At 37.3% G+C, this 24165-nt stretch overlaps 2 protein-coding genes across 4 annotated transcripts in view; one reads left to right on the plus strand and one right to left on the minus strand.

Annotated features, from left to right (window-relative positions):
* pih1d2 (PIH1 domain containing 2) overlaps window positions 1-12102 on the minus strand; it is a 47266-nt gene extending 35164 nt beyond the window's left edge. The window contains exon 1 of the mRNA XM_051931826.1: window positions 11958-12102. The gene's annotated coding sequence lies outside the window, so the exon portion shown is untranslated. The remainder of the gene's footprint in view (window positions 1-11957) is intronic.
* nkapd1 (NKAP domain containing 1) lies at window positions 17-23492 on the plus strand. 3 transcript variants are annotated; one of them, XM_051931831.1, is made up of 6 exons: window positions 17-297; window positions 1613-1686; window positions 11622-11713; window positions 14862-14996; window positions 19789-19842; window positions 21884-23492. In XM_051931831.1, the coding sequence occupies exons 2-6, from the start codon at window positions 1618-1620 to the stop codon at window positions 22335-22337; spliced, it is 804 nt and encodes a 267-aa protein (XP_051787791.1). In that variant the 5' UTR covers window positions 17-297; window positions 1613-1617; the 3' UTR covers window positions 22338-23492. The 3 variants fall into 3 exon arrangements, with proteins under 3 accessions (XP_051787791.1, XP_051787793.1, XP_051787792.1); XM_051931832.1 differs by lacking the exon at window positions 17-297 and adding an exon at window positions 839-986; XM_051931833.1 differs by lacking the exon at window positions 1613-1686.
* The last annotated feature ends 673 nt before the right edge of the window (window positions 23493-24165 follow it).

A 24165-nucleotide genomic window follows, 5' to 3' on the forward strand; every position in this document is an offset into this window, starting at 1 on the left:
GAGTTAAAACTGTTTATCTATAAGCTAAATATAATAGTTATTTTTTATCCCTTTACAAGCACCAGTATATTTTCATTTAGCCGACACGAGACTCTTATTTTGACACACTGACCAGACTCGATGACAGGAAGTGAGTCTCTGGTGTTGCTTATTGTTGCCAGCTTCACGCTGCCTTCAGTATTTGGTTTCATTTCCTGTCAGAAGAATAATTTGACTAGAAAAAAGAGATACCATTGTGGTTAGAAATAGCCTTCAGTGACGTAGACCGATGCACAATCCATTTAGTGGCACTAATAGGTGAGTGGCGGTTTCTTGACAGACGTCTTGAGTTCCTTTGCTATGTGTCCATGTTTGATGTTACGTGGTCCTGTCATTGGTTACAGTGTGTTAAGCAGAAGATACTTGAAATCGTTTTTAAGCTCATGTTAATGTTAATACAATTGTATAGGATGGGAAGTTTCACAAAACGTCCGGCTATTTGAGCTTCCCCTTCCTTCTCTCTAAAATATGGATCCAATTGAAATCCAATTGCTGTTTTTACTTTTTTATGGGTTTTGTTTGACGCATATTATGACCCTTATTTAGATGTTGTTTAATTTTAAAATGACACGAGACGGATGGCATTGTGTAAAGCTTTGGTAAAAGCACATCTGAAACAGGAAGACAGTGTTCTTAATTTTCTCAAAAGCAGCAAGTTTTCACTCACTCAGTCTGACTGTTGGATGTTGGTGGATCACAGATAGATAGATAGATACTTACTTTATTAATCCCAAGGGGAAATTCACATTTAGATGCATCTAAAAAATGATTCTATGGTACTGGCCTAGGTACTTGAACAATTTGGATATCTGAGGTGGATTTAAAACAGGAAAAAATGGACTTCTTATTTTAAACGACACACCTTTAAGTTCCTGCCCTCCAACTTGTTACTGCTGCCTATCCAGAATAAACCGTCACACTCTGATCTTATGGTGTCCATCATCAAGGTATCCAGGACTAAACACCGTTTCACTACAGTGGCCATTACTCCGCAGATCTCTGGCTTGACGGTCAGTATGTATGCCTCCACTGGGTTTAACATTAAGCATTCTCTTGAGAAGAAACCTTTTTGCGCTTGAATTTTAGATAAAATTTTACCTTGTTTAATGTAATGAGATTCACTTTATCTTAAACTCTCATTTTACTGTGTTGCCTAACGGTTTTTATTATTAGTTGACCGTTGAGCAGATTTGATGATGCCAGGCCACTTGCATTCTCCAGGTTGAATGATATGTTAATCAGACTCGTAAACTGCAATGATAATGCCATTGCTGCAAAGTGCTGATTTTAGTAAAAGAGGAGTATCCCATAAATGAAATCGTCAGCGTACAGTAGTACATGCATACATAAGGACAGTTCTCTTTATAAAAGTAACTGAGCACTTAGTTAAAAGCGTACTATATTATGGTTAACTGTTAACTTTCAAAACTAAGAATAGTTTATCTCTTCCAACCTGCGTGTGCAGTAGAAATTTTTTTTTGTTTGTTTTTTTGTTGTTGTGTTTTTTTTTTTTTTGTTTGTGGGGATTTTTTTTTTTTTTTTTTTTTTAAGTTGTCCTTATTCTCTTTCACAGCAAAAATGTCTCGAGTTCCCATGGGTAAAGTGTTGCTCCGGAATGTCATTCGCCACACGGATGCCCATAACAAGGTAGTCCCAACAATCATTTCTAACCATTTTCTACATATTCTCTTGCCATAACTGCAAAGCAAGAGCCTGGTCTAGACTGAAAGACTGAACATCTTCAGTTAGCAGTCTGTTGTGTTTTTTTTTTTGTTTTGTTTTTTTTTTCATTTTACATTCTTGAAGAAAACAATAAGACCTTGTTTCTACATATTTGGATAATATAATTAGTTATTTTTACAATGTAGGGGATATAAACCTTAGTTTTGTTTTTCCAAAATTGTTTTTCTTAATACTTCTGTATTAAGCATTTTTGAAATGATATTCTTTTTATGTCAAAGAAAATTTTATAAATGTGTTCTTCCTCATTTCTGTATGGAATTTTCATATAGTCCTTGTGTCAATATTAGTTGCTCCAGATATGCGGATTTCCTTCCACATCCTAAAAGTGTTCATTTTAGGCCGATGATACACTAAATTGGTCTAAAATGTTTGACTGAGTTTGCACTGTGATAGACAGCCATTCCCAAATGTCTAAGTCTGATTCATATTTAGCCTTTATTGTTACTGTGTAAGGGTTTATTACCTCACAAATATTGGAGTGAGTAGAGTCTGGAAAATGAATGAGTAATTGACCTGGAGTTTTTGCTGCTGGAAGAGGTGTTGGTGAGACCAGCAAGGGGCAGTTACCCTGAGATCTGTGTGTGCATCCCAATGTCTTGGTGATTGGGAACACTGTATTGTAAAATTTATGCTATCTTTTGGATGAGCTGTAAAACCGAGGTACTGACTCTATTTGGTCTAAAAGATTTCTGGGCATGTTTTGAAAATATACCCAAATCCAACTTTTATTTGTCACATACAAATTATCCATACAGTAAATTATCCATATAGTACAGTGTGTAGTGAAATGCTTACTTTACAGAAGTTTAAGAAAAAAAATATATAAATATCATTATAACAAAACAGACAACAACCATTTAAACACGCATAGGAACTTCTGGCTGGAAAAAGAGCTGTAGCTGTCAATCACAGTCTTGTAGGTGGGAGTAAGATGTGTTCAGATCTGCTCAGTTTTACTGCAGGTTTACTTTTAAAGGCACCGATATTTGAATAGAGCAAATCCAGCTTATGTCCACAAATCAAAATAGTTTGTTCTGATGTCAACATTATTCTAGTGTCAGAATGAATCATTCATTGCAGTGTTGGTAACAGAGTGAGTTGTTTCTGTTGTTCCTGTGCTAATAAACAGTAATCAGGATGATATAACATATCTCACTAGACTCTTCTTCTTCTTTCGGCTGCTCCTGTTAGGGGTTGCCACAGCGGGTCATCTTCTTCCATATCTTTCTGTCCTCTGAATCTTGCTCTGTTACACCCATCACCTGCATGTCTTCTCTCACCACATCCATAAACCTTCTCTTAGGCCTTCCTGTTTTTTTCTTGCCTGGCAGCTCTATCCTTAGCATCCTTCTCCCAATATACTCAGCATCTCTCATCTGCACATGTCCAAACCAACGCAATCTCGCCTCTCTGACTTTGTCTCCCAACCGTTCAACTTGAGATGACCCTCTAATGTACTCATTTTTAATCCTATCCATCCTCGTCACACCCAATGCAAATCTTAGCATCTTTAACTCTGCCATCTCCAGCTCTGTCTCCTGCTTTCTGGTCAGTGCCACCGTCTCCAACCCATATAACATAGCTGGTCTCACTACCGTCCTGTAGATTCCCTTTCACTCTTGCTGATATTCGTCTGTCAAAAATCACTCCTGACACTCTTCTCCACCTATTCCACCCTGCCTGCACTCTCTTTTTCACCTCTCTTCCACAATCCCCATTACTCTGTACTGTTGATCCCAAGTATTTAAACTCATCCACCTTCGCCAACTCTACTCCTTGCATCCTCACCATTCCACTGACCTCCCTCTCATTTACACACATGTATTCTGTCTTGTTCCTACTGACCTTCATTCCTCTCCTCTATAGAGCATATCTCCACCTCTCCAGGGTCTCCTCAACCTCCTCCCTACTATCGCTACAGATTACAGTGTCCTCAGCAAACATCACAGTCCACAGGGACTCCTGTCTAATCTTGTCTGTCAACCTGTCCATTACCATTGCAAATAAGAAAGTGCTCAGAGCCGATCCCTGATGTAATCCCACCTCCAACTTGAACGCATCCGTCACTCCTACCGCAGAACTCACCACAGTCACACTTCCCTCGTACATATCCTGTACAACTCTTACGTACTTCTCTGCCACTCCCAACTTCCTCATACAATACCACAGCTCCTCTCGAGGCACCCTGTCATATGCTTTCTCCAGGTCCACAAAGATGCAATGCAATTCTTTCTGGCCTTCTCTATACTTCTCCATCAACACCCTCAGAGCAAACATCACATCTGTGGTGTACTTTTTTGGCATGAAACCATACTGCTGCTCACTAATCATTACCTCACTTCTTAACCTAGCTTCCACTACTCTTTCCCATAACTTCATTCTGTGGCTCATCAATTTTATCCCCCTGTAGTTACTACACATGCACATCCCCTTTATTCTTAAATATCGGCACCAGTACACTTCTTCTCCACTCCTCAGGCATCCTCTCACTTTCCAAGATTCCATTAAACAATCTGGTTACAAACTCCACTGCCATCTCTCCTAAACACCTCCATGCTTCCGCAGGTATGTCGTCTGGATCAACGGCTTTTCCATTCTTCATCCTCTTCTTAGCTGTCCTTACTTCCTCCTTGCTAATCCGTTGCACTTCCTGATTCACTATCTCCACATCATTCAACCTCTTCTCTCTCTCTCGTTCTCTTCATTCATAAGCCTCTCAAAGTACTCTTTCTATCTGCTCAACACACTCTCCTCACTTGTGAGTACGTTTCCATCTTTATCCTTTATTACCGTAACCTGCTGCAGATCTTTCCCAGCTCGGTCTCTCTGTCTAGCCAATCAGTACAGGTCCTTTTCTCCCTCTTTAGTGTCCAACCTCTCATACACCTCATCATACGCTTTTTCTTTAGCCTTCGCCACCACTCTCTTCACCTTGCGCCTTATCTCCTTGTACTCTTGTCTACTTTCTGCATCTCTCTGACTATCCCACTTCTTCTTTGCCATCCTCTTTCTCTGTATACTCTCCTGTACTTCCCCATTCCACCACCAGGTTTCCTTTTCCTCCTTCCTCTGTCCAGATGTCACATCAAGCACCCTTCTTGCTGTCACCCTTACTACATCTGCTGTAGATTCCCAACTGTCTGGTAATTCTTCACTACCACCCAGTGCCTGTCTCACCTTCTCCCTAAACTCAACCTTGCAGTCTGTTGACTAACAGTACTGGTAGCGGTTGTTGTTAACCTGGGGTTCGACCGATCCGGTATGGAAATTTGTATTGTTGTCCGCATATTGATTTGGCAAAATTTTACACTAGATGCCCTTCCTGACGTAACCCTCCCCATTTATCTGGGCTTGGGTGTATGAAGAAGCACACTGGTTTGTGCATCCCCTGTGGCTGGGTTAACTTATCTCACTAGACTAACGTGGACAAATCCAGGCAGTATTTCAAAGACTGGATAACACATTTTAGCTTTAATTTTACTGTACTCACTTTTTCACTGTTGCTTATTCACTCAGTTTCAGTCCTTTTTTTCCTTTTCTGTTCCGTCTTGTAATATCAGGTGAAAACCATTCAGCATTAAAATAGTGTTTGAAATAAGTTTAAGCTGGTTCTCCACATTAAACAAATGCCACTGTGCCTGAACTTGTCGTGATTTGCCATGACACGAAAAAGTTCATTCAACCTATTTAAAAGCAATCTAACATTCCACAATTATGGAGACGGGTCCGTTCTGAGTGCTTTCCACTTTACTTTTTATCCTTGCTGCATATTAATTCCATCTTTAGACAAGCTGCTCCTGCAATAAGGTGCAACAAGTTCCTGCCAATACAGTGCTATCATTGGAGTACAGGAACATTTAATATATCCCTCTCTTCGTCATCAGAGTCTCTTATATTCTTCAATGTTATAGATGTAGGTAACCTTCAGATTCTTCTAATTGTGACAACTTTCAAGTTCCCTGCTCATCCAAAATGCCGTGGATGCTGAGTGACTGCTCGGATCTATGTCGGTGATGACAGCAATATATTCTCGATTCAAAAATTCAGTTAAGATTATAGTAGCAAGCCAGTAGCCAAATCTTAATGTTAAAAGGGTAATATTGTTAATGTTAATAATAATTAAATTAATTGATTAATAATACTAAAATTTAAAATAAAAAGTGAACATAATGCATATGTAACGATTCCCATGATGATAAAATAAATAAATTGTATTTCCATTGGACCAAACCCGGGGGTTGACGAGCGAAGCGAGCGGGGGTAGAGCCCCCTAGTAATCCTAAAAAAAAAAAAAAAAACAACGGTGAATTCCCCCACCTACGAACCACCCTCAAAAAATAGAAAGGAAATTCCAGTATTAGGTGGTTGCCAGCACAATGCCTGGAAGTCAAGTAGGGTTTTTCCGAATATCCTGGTTAAAATTGCCTACCACGGTCTTGTCCATTCTGGCTCCCTAATCATTCCCTTTCTCTTATTGGCTAACTATCCATCACACCCCTTCACTGCCTAATACGTAATGTGTAATGAGTGTACTGGTGCATAAATGGCTGCTGTCACATCGTCTAGTCGGACGCAACACAATGATGGGTTGTTGAATTGGTTACCCACTGTCTATGTAAAGCACTTTGAGTAGGCAAAAAAAGGGATATATAAATGTAATTATTATAATTAATTGTTCTGAAGCTACCACATGCTTATATTTAATTTTTACTTCTAAGAGGTATTTCCTTTAGACATATATAAATTAAAGACCTGTGTGTATGGAGCAGTCCACTCTACTCACTTTCAACCAAATTTCAAACCTAATTTCAACCAAAGCCATTAGATGCTGCATCCATGCGCCTCACTTCTCACTATGAAAGCTCATGCACGGCAAATGCTGCCTCGCAACAGCGACAACATGTTAATGACACATATGAAGAGACACAACAGCATCGAAACTAAGCAAACCCCGCAGCTCTAGAACATTCTGTCACTTAACTAGTGCTCAGCCCAGGACATGACCTGGGAGCTGACTTGTCACTTTCCTGGATTGTGAGCCATCCATATTACTAAACGAGAATGGTAAACCTGCCTGTGGACGCAAAAGACATAGTGCGCAGGCGCCACACAAAGCCCCCCTCCACTAACAGAAATAAGAAATGAGGCAACGCGCCCATAGTACACAAAAAAAAGGAGTCAGACACAGGCGCCACACAAAGCCCATAGCACACAAAAAAGAGAAGTCAGACCCACGCCCCAGAGTAAAACGGGACAGACTACGAAGTACACACACTAACATAATTAAGAAATGAGGCAACGCGCCCATAGCACACAAAAAAGAGGAGTCAGACCCACGCCCCCGAGTGAAACGGGACAGACTACGGAGTCCACAAAGGTTTACAAATCAAGTGCGAGATGGTACGGAAAAAGAGGAGTCACCCCCCCCGCACCAGAGTGAAACGGGACAGACTACGGAGTCCACAAAGGGTCACACATCAACCCCGAGATATTACGGAAAGCGAATTGTGGTACGGAAAACGGCAGATACTACGATAGGAGCATTCACCTACAATGCGCATCTGAAATCAACGTTCACACTACACAGCATAATCCACGCACTTCTAAAAAAACGCACGCGGACACCCGACGTCATACATAAACAACAATAAACCGGACTACACTACATATTGGAATCACATTACAGTGATGCAATATTAACAGAACAACCACAGATAACACAGGTGCAACACCTGATGGGTAATAATAAGAAGAAACGAACGCTCCGTATTAAACATACATCATCTGAACACGTACAAACTATACAGCATAGGTGAATCTCATTACAGTGATGCACTATTAACCGTACAACCACAGAAAACGCTCCCTATTAACAGTAAGTGCGATCATCCTTATTACTTACCCATATTACTAATGATAAAGAACAGACAAGTCATGAATTCACGATCATGGGTGCAAAACGATACAGCTCGAGTAACGGGACCACAAAGACGAGCCCGCATGAAAAAAAACAGTAAACGTAGGCGCCTACAACGCGCTTCTGAAACCGCGGAAGAAAAACTGTCTCGGCTCCAAAAACGAAAAGCTCGACTAACACACGTACAAAAACGAGCCCAAATGGACAGATACAATGAACGTAGACGCATGCAGCGCGCATCTCAAACTGCGGAAGCGAAGCAGGCATGGGTTCAAAAGGAAAGAGCTCGAGTGACAGACATACAAAAACGGGACCGACAGGAAAAAATCAGTGAACGCAGACGTCTACAACGCATGTCTGAAATGCCGGAAAACAAGCAGGCACGGCTCCAAAAAGAGAGAGCTTGACTGACCGGGATACAAAAACCGGCCCGGCTCCATAAAAACAATGAACGCCGGCGACTACAACGCGCTTCTCACACAACACAAGCAAAGCAGTTACAGCTCCAAAACAACACATCCCAAATACTGGACATACAACAACGCGCCTCTCAAACAGCACAGGCAAAAGATAAACGTCAAAGACAGTAACGACAAACACCTGCTAAACAATTCCGCCAATTGGCTGACAACGCGTTCTATAATGAGTCCACTATTAATGAAAATTCATTGGAATTAATGAATGTCATTTGCAATCATTGTCATTCACTTAACTTCCCTGAAGAAACAACTGGCAATACAACTAATGAGTTTACACGTTGTTGTCAAAAGGGTCAAGTTAGACTGCCTCCTTTACATGAATATCCTGAATATCTACGGAAGCTTCTAACTAACGATGTATCTGAAAGTAAAAACTTTATGAACTGCATTAGATCCTACAAAAGTTCATTTGCTTGTGCATCCATCGGAGTAAATATCAGGCCACCAGCTGGCAATGGCCCATACTGCTTTCGCGTATGTGGACAAATATTACATTGCATTGGAACAGTGCACCCTGAAACAATTCACGAACGCAAATTTGCAGAAATATACATCTTAGATCCAGATGACGCAATCTATCAACGAGTGAACCTTCCTGAAAACAAACAATGCACGGAGCTTATAATGAGAAATGTCACTAAGGTCATAAACAATCACCCATTAGCTAAGTCTATAAAAATGCTACATGAGGTTGAAAGAGAGGCCAATATAAAAGCAACCTACGGCTGCCCGGCGGGCACGGGTTCAAAACGCCGGGGGTAGGCGAGCGAAGCGAGCAGGGGGCGGACCCCCTTGTTGGTTGAGTACCACTATCCAAACAAGTAGCACTTGGGAATTTTCAGTGTTGAGTGAAACCTTCATGGCTGAAATTACAGTTGAACAGGTGAATTGCAGCACAGAAGTACAGTATAAATATGTACTGACAGGTGCCGTTTAGCATTTCCATCTTACTTGTAGTTTTTGACTTTTGAATTTTCTTGGGTTATTTAAACTCTAACTTGCTCCCAAATAATGTATTGTCACTTAGCCATAGCAGATACGTCAGTGTTATTTTCCTTTGTAATATCATTATTTTAACAATGGCTTTAATAGCCAGAACACAAGATGAGAGCAAAGTCTCAACAAGCAAGATCAGGGTGACTTCGGGGTCCTATAGTGACAGTGGTACTTTGGTCTCTCAAATCCTCCTCCACAAATGTGAGCTTTTCTGCATCTGTCACAGTACTTTAGTACCCATACAATGTGTGCACCTGGTCTGACAAGTAGCCTCCAAGTATTTCTTAATCAAATGTTATGTAGGTTGTTGAGACATTCATCACATACTGTACCAAGCAGTGTGAGAGTGTGAGTACATTGTAACCCAATTCTCTGTGGTTATAGCTTTTGGTTGGCATTGCAAGCATGCATCCCCACCGTGTAAGTTGTGAGTATAACACATGTAGAAGCAGTATCCTTTGAATATATGGCTGTACCTGTTTTTCTGTACTGGATTTCATCTAAACTGGAGCATACAAATGTCTACATCTAGAGGCTATTTTACGGTCTGAAGTGCCCCCCCCCCCCCCCCCCCCCCCCCCCCCCCCCTCCCCCACACACACACACACACACACCACCACCACCGAAAAACAAAATTAACAACAATTTGGGGATTTCAGTTGAAGTAAACTGTTCACATGATCTTCATTAGAAGGTCCCTCGAGATATTAAGTAAAAATAAATGTATTTTCTTTTCAGTAATTAAAAAAAATAATGCTTCGTCAGTCCCAATCTGTTTAAAGAGTGTTTCTCAACATTCATGGTCCTGCAACCCAGCTTTGCCTTAAGTTCATCAATGACCCACTAGCAGTAATTGCAAATGGGGGTGGTCCACCTTGTTGTAATGAGCTTGATCAGAAGAGTGGGGTGGCTCCCCTGGTTGTAAAATAGCACGATAGAAAGAGTGCCTGTTTCCCCTTGCAGTAACAAACATGGTTAAAAGAGTGGAGAGACCCTTTGGCAAAACAAGTGGAGTGCTGTTGATCACTTTGGCGTCCCACCGTGACTAACTTGCAAGCCACCACCCAAAAGTGGATTGTGAGCCATTGGTTGAGAACCACTGGTTTAAATCGCATGTTTTTGGTTCTTAGTTTAAGTTTTTCACAGTAAAAGTAATTTTAGAAAGCAGCAAAATTTTTGAAAATATATAATAAAAATCCACCACCAAAAAAGAAGGTCCCCACTTCCATTCAAGACTTTTATCAGTCCTCCATAGAATTATATACATGTGCATAACTACACAAATTAAATTTAGTTTCTGTTCACTTAATATGATGTTTTGAAGTACAAAAGAAAAGGTAACTTTAGATTTAACCATATGAGTGAAAGTGACTTGTAGTAACAATGATAAAGCAAAAAGATCACACATATCACACACATAAATTACTCCATTATGAACACATATATAAGGTACCCATGTTAAAATAAAGACATAACTTAGTGAAATTATTTATTTGAAAAAATGAATATAGCCTGACTTGCCTTAAACCTGAGACAAACTATATCAGCGCCAATTATGCCAAATTAGATTGCATTGATAAGTGAATAATGGCTTTGATGCATAATTTACCTGATGCTGAGTCCCTATAGAGAATTTTTTTGCAGTTTGTGTTCTTTCTTAATTTTCATTTCAAAACAGTGCTCTGTTTTCAATATTTTTAAAATTGTCACAGACCTTTTTCCAAAAAATGTGTCATTTAAAAATACACAAGTACAAGCAATGAACACTCAACTGAAAGACATGTACCTATATATATTATCCAAAGTGTTGTGTGTGTTATTTTTTTATATCTAATGCTTTATTATTAGTCTTTATATAACTACAAACAGAAATTAAGTTGTCCTATGAAAAATGTGAACAGCTTTTTTGCATGTCATTCTGGACCAACAGTGAAAATACTGGAGATCAACTGCGAAAAAATATTTCACACACAAAAGGCACACAGTTACAAATAATCACAGATGTATACATGAATGCCTTCCTGTGAGAAACTGAGTCTTCTGCTTAGCTGTCTACTGTTGGACCTTGCAGTTGGAGGTCAGCAGCAAGTAACATACCTGTCATCTTTCATAATGGACCTGAAGTGTTTTAGTTAGTTATTAGAATACAAAGTTAATTGAATTGCTTATCCCTTATATTGCCACTTCCCACTGCTGAGCTTTAAAACATTCATATAAGTCCACACTTCACTAAAATTATCAATAACAGTCATCTTGAAATATTCACTTTTGTTTTGGAAAAAGCAGCAGGATTTTCTTACCTTTTTAACTTTTTGACTATGTGGTATTTGTAAATACAATAAAATACAGGTATACAATTCTTACCATCTTGTGCTGAAATCCATTGCCTCAATATAATATGTATCTCAAGTTTTTTTTTTTCCCCTTTTTTGTTTCTTTTACCCTAGATTCAAGAAGAATCTGAAATGTGGAAAATGAGAGAAATGGAGAGGCAGGCTCCAAGGAATTATTCAAAATGGCCACGGTCAAAATCTCCCAGGTAAGTTGTCTGTTTTGTTTCTTTACATAATGTACAGCAAAAGCCAGCTGTTCAAAGCTGCTCAAAATGCCTTTAGAGTTTGCTCTAAAGTGGGATAAAATACCACAGATCTTCAAAATACATTTTAAATAGTGAGTAATAAATCATAAGAGAATGTTATTGGAAGGACTTAAGAAACAAGAAAACAATAACAAAACTGCAACGCAGTCTGGATTACATACCCAGATCTTTTGTGTTATCTTACCATTTGAAGTAGCTTCACCACTTTCCCCTATTTGTCAGTAACCGGGACTGTCTTTCCATCTCCGTTTCACTTATGTGGCTGGTATCATCTTATATTAGTTTCACTGTAGATTTAGGATCCCTGTGGAAGGGAGTAGCCTAAACTACACTTCGGTGTGCCACTTTGTACCCCTTGTTTACTTCAGAACAAATCTGCTGCCAGGAATAAATTGGAAAAATCTCAAATGCACCAGATCATAGTCCCTTTTGCTAATTTTAGAGATTTTTGGACTTGAGAGCTATAACCTGTTACTAAAAAGACCAGGGCCCTCATGTATAACGCTGTGCGTAGAATTCACACTATAACATGGCGTATAGACAAAAGCAGAAATGTGCTTACGCACAAAAAAATCCAGATGCATAAATCTGTGCGAACACCAAATTCCACGTTCTTCTGCTACATAAATCCCGGTCAGCGTTAAAAGTAATGCACGTGCACGCATGTGATGTCCCACTCCAACTCCTCCCAGAATTACGCCTCTTTGAATATGCAAATCAATATAAATAGCCCTTAAGCTCAGCGTTCTGTGAAAAGACAATGGCAAAAGCATGGGGGAAAATAGAAGAATTTCAGCGAATACCAAGTGGAGGCAAGGAAAAACTTATTATTTGTTGGTTTAAACAGTGATATAATCAACAAAAGGAAGTTGATCGAGTGACATAGAGTTTCAGAGAAATTCGAAAGTTTAAGTTCACAAAGTCGCACAGTGCCCGAAATAAAAAAGAAGCGGTCAGATATCGAAGTCACAGTGAAAAGGCGAGTTGTAGCCCACCGCCTGAGTGTCATATGAAAGCTTGTTAGGGTACAGAGAAAACAAATAGGCACACAGTGGGGAAACAAGCATGAAATGTCAACTTTAATCTCGAAATTTCCACTTTAATCACATAGTTTATTTTATCATTAAAGTAGAGCATCATAAACTTCATCTTAAAATCATTTAATTTACTAGTTTCTCAAATCCCATTGTAACTAAAGTAGCACATTAAATGCTTTGTTTTGTATTTGATCTTCTATGTGCTCTATATGCACTACCTGCTTCTTAAACAGGCTTTCACTTCCTTCCGACAGGACACAGAATCCATAACATTCGTGATATTACAGCTCTCTGAATAATTAAAATACTGAGATGTATACATGATATAATTTTCATGATGATAGGAGTTAAAGCATGTTATTAAACATGAGAACACGGTGGCGCAGTGATAGTGATGAGCAGGCGCCTTGTCCACAGATTGTTCCTGCCTCCCGCAAGATGCTTGCTGCGACGTGTGCGACCTTCAATGAAATAATTTATTGCAGCAGTACTGTCTCTTTCAAACGTACTAACCCCCAATTCCTGTTCTTCCTTTTCTTTCTCCAAGTAACCAATCGCCACACAATTCGCTCTATAATAGATGTTAAGCCATCTGTAAGCTTAGAACGTCGAATCTTCAAAACTTTTAAGGAACATTGAAATATCCTTGTAGTACATGTTTAATTATTCTATCCATATGTCTTTCCGCAGTGTTGCGCCAGCCCCAGCAAGAATACAGCGCGAGGCAGGAACAATCCCTGAACCGCCAGCTTCTTGCTAGCGCTGCAACACCGTGTCCTCACGTTTAATTATTAACAATATAGATTATTTAAATGACGTTAACATTTTATGTGTATAATGTAATACACATATTTTGCTGCATTTCATCTTAAAAATGATATCGTCATCACATGTAAATACATGCTCTATAAAGTGGCTCAGGTTGTGCAATATTATAACTGTATCTCAAGTTTACCATGAGGTAATTGTACTTGTAAGTACAAACAGTTCTATAAGGAGCACTTGATGGATTGATTGAGTGCGTTTATAGTTCTTGGGATGAAACTGTTTCTGAACTGCGAGGTCCGTACAGGAAAGGCTCTGAAATGTTTGTCGGATGAGAGCAGTTCAAATAGCAAATGGTCGAGGCAGCGTGTGCTTGATTCTGTATACTGATAATTCTCTTTCCGATCAGCTTCTCCGAGTGATGCAGTGAGAGTAATATAGAAAAAGATGATCCGCTGTGGCAACCCCTAACAGGAGCAGCTGAAAGTAGAAGAAGGTGCAGTGAGAGTAACAACGCTAAAGCAGCTATGATATTTGTAATAGTTTGGCCATTCAGATGCCTTACACTGAAATTAACCGCATATTGTTTATTAGTTTATTTATAAAGCCGTGTCAGGGATGTGGAACTGAAAAAGAAAGGGAAACCACACTGGAACAGTAGCATTGCTTTGATGCTGGGTGCCGCCAGTTTGCAAAACCGAGAGGAGAACTTGTGTATGCCAGGTTTTGAGCTACAGTGAAAATGTGTGTGGCTTTATGCCAAGTTTAGGTTTTAAACATCGCGATTTGAGCGTGTAAATGGGCTTACGCAACATATTTGTATGTATGCACTGTTTATACATGAGGCCCCAAGTCCCAAGACTGTTTCTGGGCTTTCTGCTAAGGTGGGATTACTCACTCTTTTGCATCCACCTCATCTGTGTTTTTTTATGTTCTTCACACTTAAAACCACAAACACATTATATAAAACCATAAACGCATTGTATCTTTTGATAAGCATTTCTTTTATACTTTCTGCCAGGTGGATTTTTAAAAGGGGCTAACTGTGCACTTTCTGCATTTTGCCAATTACTGAATGTAGCATCAAATATTTAAAGTATGAAGCGATTTTCAGTTGTTCAAATAAATGGTAGCATGAATACAACTTGGTGTTAAAAGACTATAGAGACCATTCAATATCAAATATTTTTTTTCCATTTTGACCTTTTTGTTCTAATAGTATTGTCTCCAAGGTTTGAATTTCATCTTGTTTATTTTTACTTATATGCATTATGTTTGATTTCCAGAGGCAGAATGCGATGTGATGGCTATGATGATGATGAGAGAGAAGCAACCTCAACGTACAGCTCTGAGAAGGACAGTCGGGAGGCAAGATACTGGACCAAGAAACTGTATGATTTTGAAGCCAATGATCCAAACCGGTACTTATTTTTAATAACAACAACAACAACAACATTTATTTATATAGCACATTTTCATACAAAAAGTAGCTCAAAGTGCTTTACATAATGAAGAAAAGAAGAATAAAAGACAAATAAGAAATTAAAATAAGACAACCTTAGTTAACATAAAAAGGAGTAAGGTCCGATGGCCAGGGTGGACAGAAAAAACAAAAAAAAACTCCAGAAGGCTGGAGAAAAAAATAAAATCTGTAGGGGTTCCAGGCCACGAGACCGCCCAGTCCCCTTTGGGCATTCTACCTAACATAAATGAAATAGTCCTCTTTGTAGTTAGGGTTCTCACGGAGTCACTTTATGCTGATGGTTATACAGACTTCTGGCTTTTAATCCATCCATCATTGTTGGAACATCATGGTGCTTTGGGTAGATGGTGGTGGCACAAGCCACCACCAATAGGACACCAGAAAAGGAAACAGAAGAGAGAGTAGGGGTTAGTACAAATTTTGAATGAATAGTTATTATAATGAATTGGATATACAGAGTGTCAGGATTAAATTACAGTGAAGTTATGAGAAGGCCATGTTAAGGTAATGTGTTTTCAGTAGTTTTTTAAAGTGACTATGGTAATTTAGAAGAGTAAATATTTTTAACAATACTTAAATTATAAAGTTCTATCTATTTTTCAATCAAATTATAATTGTATACATATTCTTTTTAACACATCTGATGAAGCTATCCAGCCATTATGAATAACCTTTTTGAATCTGTGTATAACAGGATTTTGGCATAGTAGTTAGCACTATAGCCTTATCACTAGAATATTGGAACTGGTTTGTCATTGTTTCTGCATTGGGCATCATTTGTCTTTGAGATTACTGTTTTTGCGGTTATTCTGATTTTCTTCCCAATTTATTAAATGTGAAAGATTTAGTTATTCCTTCAAGGCAATTAGTAAACATAATACTAAAAATGTAATAAAACAATGCAAGATTGTTCCCTATGTTAGTTTAAACAATGATACAAATCATGCAGATAACAGCAAAGTTGCTCAAATGGGTTTAGCTTTATTTTCTGCCTTACCTTTTGGTACCAAATACATAGGAATGAGACAGAATTAGTCAAATTGCTCTCATATCCCCATACAAACCAAAATGAATGGTGAAGATGTGTCATTTCTTCTAGAACAGTGGTTCCCAACATGTGGTCTGGGGATATGTCAGGAGGTCCACAGCAAAACGGCGGGGGGGTCATACAATTTTATTATTTAAAAAGTTGTAAATAATAAAGCATTTTTCTAGTTAACCTTGCATTTTAATAACATTGTGACTATGTTAGGGCACTTGCTAATTGCCTATTAATAAATACATTTTTCTAATTCTGCTCAAAGGCTACCATAGACGTACACACGTTGCATTGTGGAGTTTAAAATAGTTCACAACAAGGTAAACACAGTGCGTCAAATGCTAAAAAACTATGTAATGATGGACGATTTTTTTAAAAAGGAAACATTCCGAAGAAACCCCATCTTGTAGTTCTGCTTTAAAAGTCCAGATTTGTGCTGGCTAAGGAAAAAAAAAAAAAAAAACGGACTTTATTACCTCAAATGCGTGTTTTGTCGGGAAATTCTGTCAAACTAATATCTATCTAAAGCCGTCTAAATTGAAAAGACCGCTAAAGCAAAAGCATCCAGCTGATTTTGGGAAACAATGCTGCTTTTCTTTTGAAAAACGTCAACGTTTGTGAAACAAGTGCGTACTTTCACACAGCAAGCAACAGTTTCAGACAGGGCACCGAAGGTGTCTTTTTTTTTTTTTTTTTTTTTTTTTTGCCGTCATATTGCATTAGCCATGCGAAGAAAGCTTGCACAATTGGAGATCTGATATTACTTGTGACCAAAGTTTAGGAATTGCTTGGTGAGGAAGCTCTCTGTAAAATTGACACTGTCCCATTGTCGGACAATGCTGTGTGTAGACAGATATCTGACATGGCTGAGGATTTAACAGACCATTTACTGGAACTGGTTACAAAAAAAAATAGCCCTCAGTTTGCATTGCAGTTATGGGGGTAAGCACAGCTTATTGTCTGTGTCAGATTTATTGGAAATGGAAATTTTGTTGAAGAGCTTTTAAACTGCAAGAACTTCAGGGGAAGACAACAGGTCAAGACTTTAATCAAATTTTAGACGTGCTCATACAGGTACATTTTATTTGACTGGTCTAATTACATGGGCGTTTGTATGGGTGGTGCTGATGCCATGACAAGTAAGCATAGTAGGGTCTTTGCATTGATTAAGCCCAGAGCTCCAGAGGCCATGGATACACACTGCATGCTTCACAGAGAAGTAACTGAAAGAATGGAGAATGATTTGCAACAAGTGCTTCAAGATGTTGTTAAAGTTGTAAATAGTATCTAAGCGCACCCCCCTTAAGCACAGGCTGTTTGTCAAGCTGTGTAGTGAATGGGCGGCAGTCTTGAAAGCCTTCTGCTGTATTCTGAGGTCTGATGGCTGTCCTGCCGGGCAGCTTTCAAGTGTTTGAAGTGTGTGAAGTGTGTGTTTCAAGTGTCCACAAAGGGATGCGTAAATTTCTCTTGTCCGAGAACTTGCAGTTTGCTAGCTATTTAGACAACTGGTTGTGGTTTCTCAAGCTTATGTATTTGGCCAACATACTTCAACTTTTAAAAACTTTGAATCAGAGAATGCTGGGCCATGATCACAGCATACTTTATTTGCAAGATAACTTTGTACGTTCAGACAAAAAGTCAGACTTTGTGAGAAAAAGCTAAACGAAGGAAATACTGTAATGTTCCTACTCCTTCACCAGGAGCTATGAATGTCTAATGTGCCTGCAGACATAGTCCTGCCTATAACATTGTCACATCTGACACACCTGAAGGAATACTTTAGTGACTATTTCCCAGACCTGGACAATCATAATTTAAACTGGATCAGAAATCCATTTGAGTCCAGAACTGAAGAGGAATGTCTCGATTTGAGGTCACAAAAGGAATTAATTGAAATAGCCAGTGAACATCGCATTAGCGCAAACAAAGAGAAATTATTACTCGGAGAAATAACTAAAAGGCGAATAGAGATCGAATATATGGACACAGGTGATATGTCAGAAGTATGCAAATATTGTAAGGCTTTGAAGTTTAAGTCAGAGAATTTCAAAAGCGTGTTTTACCTCACATGCATTTATTGGTTACTTTGCAAAAAAAAAATAATTAACTGCTGATGATGTAGATCGCTTTGTCTGTGCTGAAATTCCAAACAGAGAAACCTATCCTGAATTATGGTACAAAGTCATTAAACACATGTCACACTGACCTCATTTAAAAGATTCAGCATATTGGGACTCAAAAGATTCCAAATATTGTTTTTACATAAGTTCTGAAATAAAAGTGAAACTAATGAAATAGCAACAATTCAAAGAAAAAAAAATCTCAAGTGTGTATCCGGAAAACCAAACACGGGGGTTGGCGAGCGAAGCAAGCAGGGGGCAAAGCCCCCTAGTTAATAAAAATAGCAAAACTGCTGTTAAGGTAAAAATGTTTTGGGTTAAACTGACTGAATCTGAAGAAATAGGTTTAATATGATGTAAAACATATAAGTAAATTATAATAGATATGTGATAGTGAAAGTTGCATTTATTTACATATTATACAATATCAGATGCTACATAAAATCCATCCATCCATTTTCCAACCCGCTGAATCCGAACACAGGGTCACGGGGGTCTGCTGGAGCCAATCCCAGCCAACACAGGGCACAAGGCAGGAAACAATCCTGGGCAGGGTGCCAACCTACCACAGGACACACACAAACACACCCACACACCAAGCACACACTAGGGCCAATTTAGAATCGCCAATCCACCTAACCTGCATGTCTTTGGACTGTGGGAGGAAGCCGGAGCGCCTGGAGGAAACCCACACAGACACGGGGAAAACATGCAAACTCCACACAGGGAGGACCCGGGAAGCGAACCCGGGTCCCCAGGTCTCCCAACTGCAAGGCATTAGCGCTCCCAACTGCGCCACCGTGCCGCCCGCTACATAAAATAACTTTGATAAAGTTAAAGATATAATTGCACAGTTCAAGTCTCCAATTTGTTATGCATTCACCATTTTCCAGAACTTACACTGTAAAAGAAGTCTATAAATTTTTCTGCAAACAAACTGAATTCCCCTAAATTGTTTCAGAAAAATTTCAGAAGGCTTTTGAAAATTTGCATATGCGTCTTCGATAGATTTACTGAAACTTCACAAAAGTGTATATATAACTGCAACTAAATCCATTTTTTTCAGAGTTCATTTGATAACAGTAATATTGTTAGTCCTCTGCACATAGTATGAAGATTCTTAACATCACAGTCTACCTGTCTAAATTCCTAAGCATTAAGCACTTCACATGTCCTATACAAATGTTGTTTGTGAAGGATCTCACTACAATGTAAAAAGTGAGCTGGACTTGATGACCCACTAGATACCTTGGTTGAAAAAGGGCAAATACTTTTTTAGTAAGCATGAAATATTTTGATGGTAATTTGAACTTAAATTGAATATCATGAGAATATTTTACAAAAGATGGTCCGGTGGAAAAAAAAGAAGTTTAACCCTGTTGTCCCTGCATGGGTTTTCTTTAAAAAATAAGTGGACTAAACTATTTCACTACCATTTAAAAAATCTGGTTTTATATACCATATCACATGAACCTAATCCAAAAAATGTGAAAACACTCTCTATAGACAAAAATGAACTTAAATGTAAACAGTGCTGAAACATTTCTAATCAATTGAATATTTTCTTTCAGATGGGGACACAGTGGTTTTAAAGAGCTTTATCCAGAAGAGTTTCAGACAGAAAGGTATTGTACTGTAATTGTCATAGGAGGCTAAGTCTGCATTTTGCATGTGGTGCAGACAAACGGCTATAGTATCTATTGTGACTGAAAAACACAGTATTTTGGCTTGATAGGTTTTCTTTTAGGTAATGGAGTAAAACTCTTACTCGACACTCTAGTATGAACATAAAAATAAATATCAGTTTTGTTTGTGTGGAATTGTATTTTTACATATAATCTCTAAGTTTAATATTTCAGTAGTCAGTTTTGCTTTTGCCCGTCTTTACTAATTATGCTTATGCTTTTTTCCCCTTGTAGTGGTATTTCTTTCACATCATTCTCTTTTTTGTTCTGTTTTTAATTCTTTTTTTTAACTTAAGCTCTGAATTGCTTTTTTGAAATGTATAATGATTTCTTTTACCTAGCTTAAATATTTTAGGTTTATGGTCCTGTGATAAAAGAAGTCTAAATTTCAAACTCTTAAGCTTTGCTTTTATGTAAACATGTACTTCTTCTCAATCTTGGAATTTAACTTTCAAGTGACTTATTGCTAATTTTTTTTATTATTATTCCCCTAGAGCTTCATTGGAGATAATATAGTATGAGAGGAATGGCATAAGTAATTTTGATACTATTTGTTTTAGTTTCATTGCTTCTTTAGTGCTATCTGCATTTGATTTTAGAAAGGAGAAGAAATTAATAATAGAAACATTTATTAGCATTGAACTTAACAATGCTCATTAAATGTAGAGCTTTTCTGAGCAAAATCTGAGTATTCAATTCTAATGCTGTAGTAGATAAATGTTTCTAGGAAAATTATGTTGCCTAGATATGGGGTAGATAAATAGCAAAAAAACAAAATAGTTTAAAGCCATTTCACTAAAATTATTCATTGGTATTCCAAATATATATTATTTTAAATGTGCTGAATTTCAGAATTTGATGCATTTTAAATTTGAAACTGTCTCAGTGTTTCAAAAAATAAAACTACCATTATCAATAAATGATCAACTTATTTCTTCATGTTATGCTCAGATGAGAACTAGTGTGGTTCCATCTTAGGGATTTTACACACATTCACATTGGGGCAATTTAGTGTTGTCTACTCAACTCAATGGTTTATTTTTGATTAAAATAAAACAGCCTGTTCAGTTTTTAATTTTCAGTTACCCAACCCTTATTTGTGGCAATTTCAAATATGTCTCTATATAATAAAAAAATCTTGGGAAGAGAGACGAGACGTGACTTTCACAGAGAGACACTTTCACATCCTGCGAGACAAGACTTTGTGCCAAGAGATTTAACCACATCCGGGGCTAGAAATAAAATACAAAGAGTAGATGACAAATTAGAACGTAGTAAAGAATTCAAAAATGTTGGCGCGATACACATGCAGAGTAGGTTAGAGATAATGGAAGTATGAAAATTCAAAAGTCTCAAAAAAATGGTAGTAAAGATCACATTAGTGCAAACAAATGGAAATGATTACAAGGTGCAATAACGAAACAGCGAAAAGAGATTGAATATATTGTTCGAATTTAAACTTTAAGTCAGAGACTTGTAGATTGTGTAATTCGTGTTGCCTTCAGGGAAAAGTAGTGTTTCTTCCCAATGAAGAGGCCTATCCGCAAGAATTAAAAGTTTTGTTGTTTGGTGAAAGTGAAATCCATATACGCGAGTGTCAGAGATGTGAAGTTGCTGGCACGTAGCTCAAGCAGGGTGATTGGTGAGCGAAGCCCCCCTAGTACATTTTAATAATAAGGAAATAAAACTAAAGAATTTTAGTGAACAGATTAAACACTAAATAATTTAAAGAGTTGAAAGATGTACTGTAGATGTTACAGAACTTTTTATAATGAAGATATGTAACAAACAAGTAAATCTGTGTAGGAAATAATTTTCCAATAACCTAATGTACATTATATTGGTAAGGTAATTGACAATGACTGCAGATCTGGAAACCATAGTGTTGGTTACAATTTCAAGTGACTCTGTAATTCTTTAATAAAAACAGCCCTTCTTAATGAGGTTAAGATGCTGAAATCTCTTTCCATTCACTTTTTAGTGACAGTGATGAAGAAAACGTGAAAGAAAGTAAACATTCAGGACATTCTGCAAAATCATCCACCCAAGAGTCAAGAAAAAGAAAAAGGTCCAAGAAAGCGAACAGAAAAGAAAAAAAAAAATCTGCAAAAAAACACAAGAAAAGAAAAAAGGAGGAGAACAGTGAACTAGAGAGCGAAGATTCAAGCTCAGATGAGAAATACAGCAAAAAAAGGCGAGCAAAAAGAAAGGTAAAAAAATCCAAAAAAGCAAAACTCAAAAGCAAAAAGGATTCATCCAGAGAGAGTGAATCTGGCAGCTCTGAGGAGGAACAACAGAAACAGACTCAGAGAAAGAAGAAAAAACATCACCAAGTGAAAATGGAGGAGACAACTGTAAATCATGAAATAAAGAATAAGCGGAAAAATTGGAAAATAGCAAATGACGAAAAATCGGAAGAAAGTTCAGAAGATTAGAAGAAACTTGATTTTATTCCCTTTTGAGTGAGTGAAAGTACTTGTTGATCACATTGGATCATTAGGTGTACAGCACCTGCAAAGCTGATATTCCAGCTCTTCTCAGGGCATGTTTTGAACCCTCATTTGGAATGTCCACCTTTAGTAACAAAATCACTGCAGAGAGATCATTTTCCACTTCTTTTCAGGCTTTTAATATTTCAACTTCACTTTCTGGGTATAAAAGCCAAAGATGAAAAGTGATTTGCAAAAAGTGTTTTTCTTGTTTATGTTATGTACTGTATATTCCAGAGTGTAATTTTGTTATTTTTTGAAAACTAATTTGGTTGAATATCCATTCAACTTTATTTTTTTGTAATATTATGATTTACATGCATGTATGCATGTAGAACTGTTGAAAATTTTAAACAAACCTATCACGAGAGACCTTCATACAGAGTTCACTTTATATAAGAGCACTGATCAGTGGCTTCTCTAGCATAAACTAGATGGGAGAGGTCACTTGGGGGAACAAGATATTACCAGGCCCCACACACCAGGCTCCTGTTACTGAAATTGTGGAGGTAACAAATGATATTTTGGTGTCAGTTTCTCACAGATTTGGATGCAGAGTTAGTCACTGGAATATCTGTACAGTGTGTTTTCTATTTATCAAGTGTATATTTTTTTATTTAATTTTTTTACCAAACAAATGCAATATGTGAATTATCCAGATGTCCATTAATAGCCCTCAGGTTTACTGTTTAGTAAGATAATGCTAAATAAAGTATGGGTTATTCTGACAGATATTAGCTGCAATTGAACATTTTTGAATAATGCTTTCTTAACCTGAATGTTAATTGAACTAAGTGAAGAGGAAATATTAAAGTGTAATATATTAATTATGTATGCCAGATTTAGGAATTTTTAAAATGACATAGCTCACTTCTTGCTCTATCCACTGAAAAGTGCACTTTTAGAATTTTATTGAATTTGCCATTTTCATCATGGATTTAATTTTTAAACATCAAAACAGTTATGATGCAGGGTATAGTACTCATGTTCTCACATTTGCTATGTTAAAGTTTTGTATAAGTTGAACATTTTCAACTTTGTACTTGGCCACTTCCAAATAATTTCCATGAGTATTAAATTATTTTTATTAATTATGTATTACTCTTATGTTTTTTCACTTTTATTATAGTGTTGTGCTGGCTTTTTTTATTGCAGTGTATTTCTTTGTATACTTTTTTGAATGCTTCAGAATTTTAATTTGAGATATATTTATTGTGCATTTTATATTAAATGCCCTAGAATAAGAATACTGTTTTTTGCACAACAAAGTGACTCTCTCTCTCTCTCTCTCTCATATATATATATATATATATATATATATATATATATATATATATATATATATATATATATATATATATATATATATATATATATAATGTATGTATATATATGTGTGTGTGTGTATATATATATATATATATATATATATATATATATATATATATATATATATATATAATATATATATAAAAAACACACACATTCTATTTTATATATGTTTTTTTTTTTTTTTAACCCTTATCAGAAAATGTAAAATCAAGGCTCTTTAAGCTCCCAATATTATTAACTAATTCTGGTATGGCTGGCATACCATTTCTCATTACTTTTTCAGTAAATAATGCACAGTTTTGTGGTACATTTCTAACCATAGTAGGAAAGTTGTAATTTTACACACATCTTTCGTGTTTTACCAATTATCCACTTTGGTTTGCTTTAAGTTAAGGTAATAAATATGTATTTTTAATTATTTTCCCAGTTAATACAAATTCTG

Source organism: Erpetoichthys calabaricus, chromosome 9 (genome assembly GCF_900747795.2).
Source record: "Erpetoichthys calabaricus chromosome 9, fErpCal1.3, whole genome shotgun sequence".
Lineage (NCBI taxonomy): Eukaryota > Metazoa > Chordata > Cladistia > Polypteriformes > Polypteridae > Erpetoichthys > Erpetoichthys calabaricus.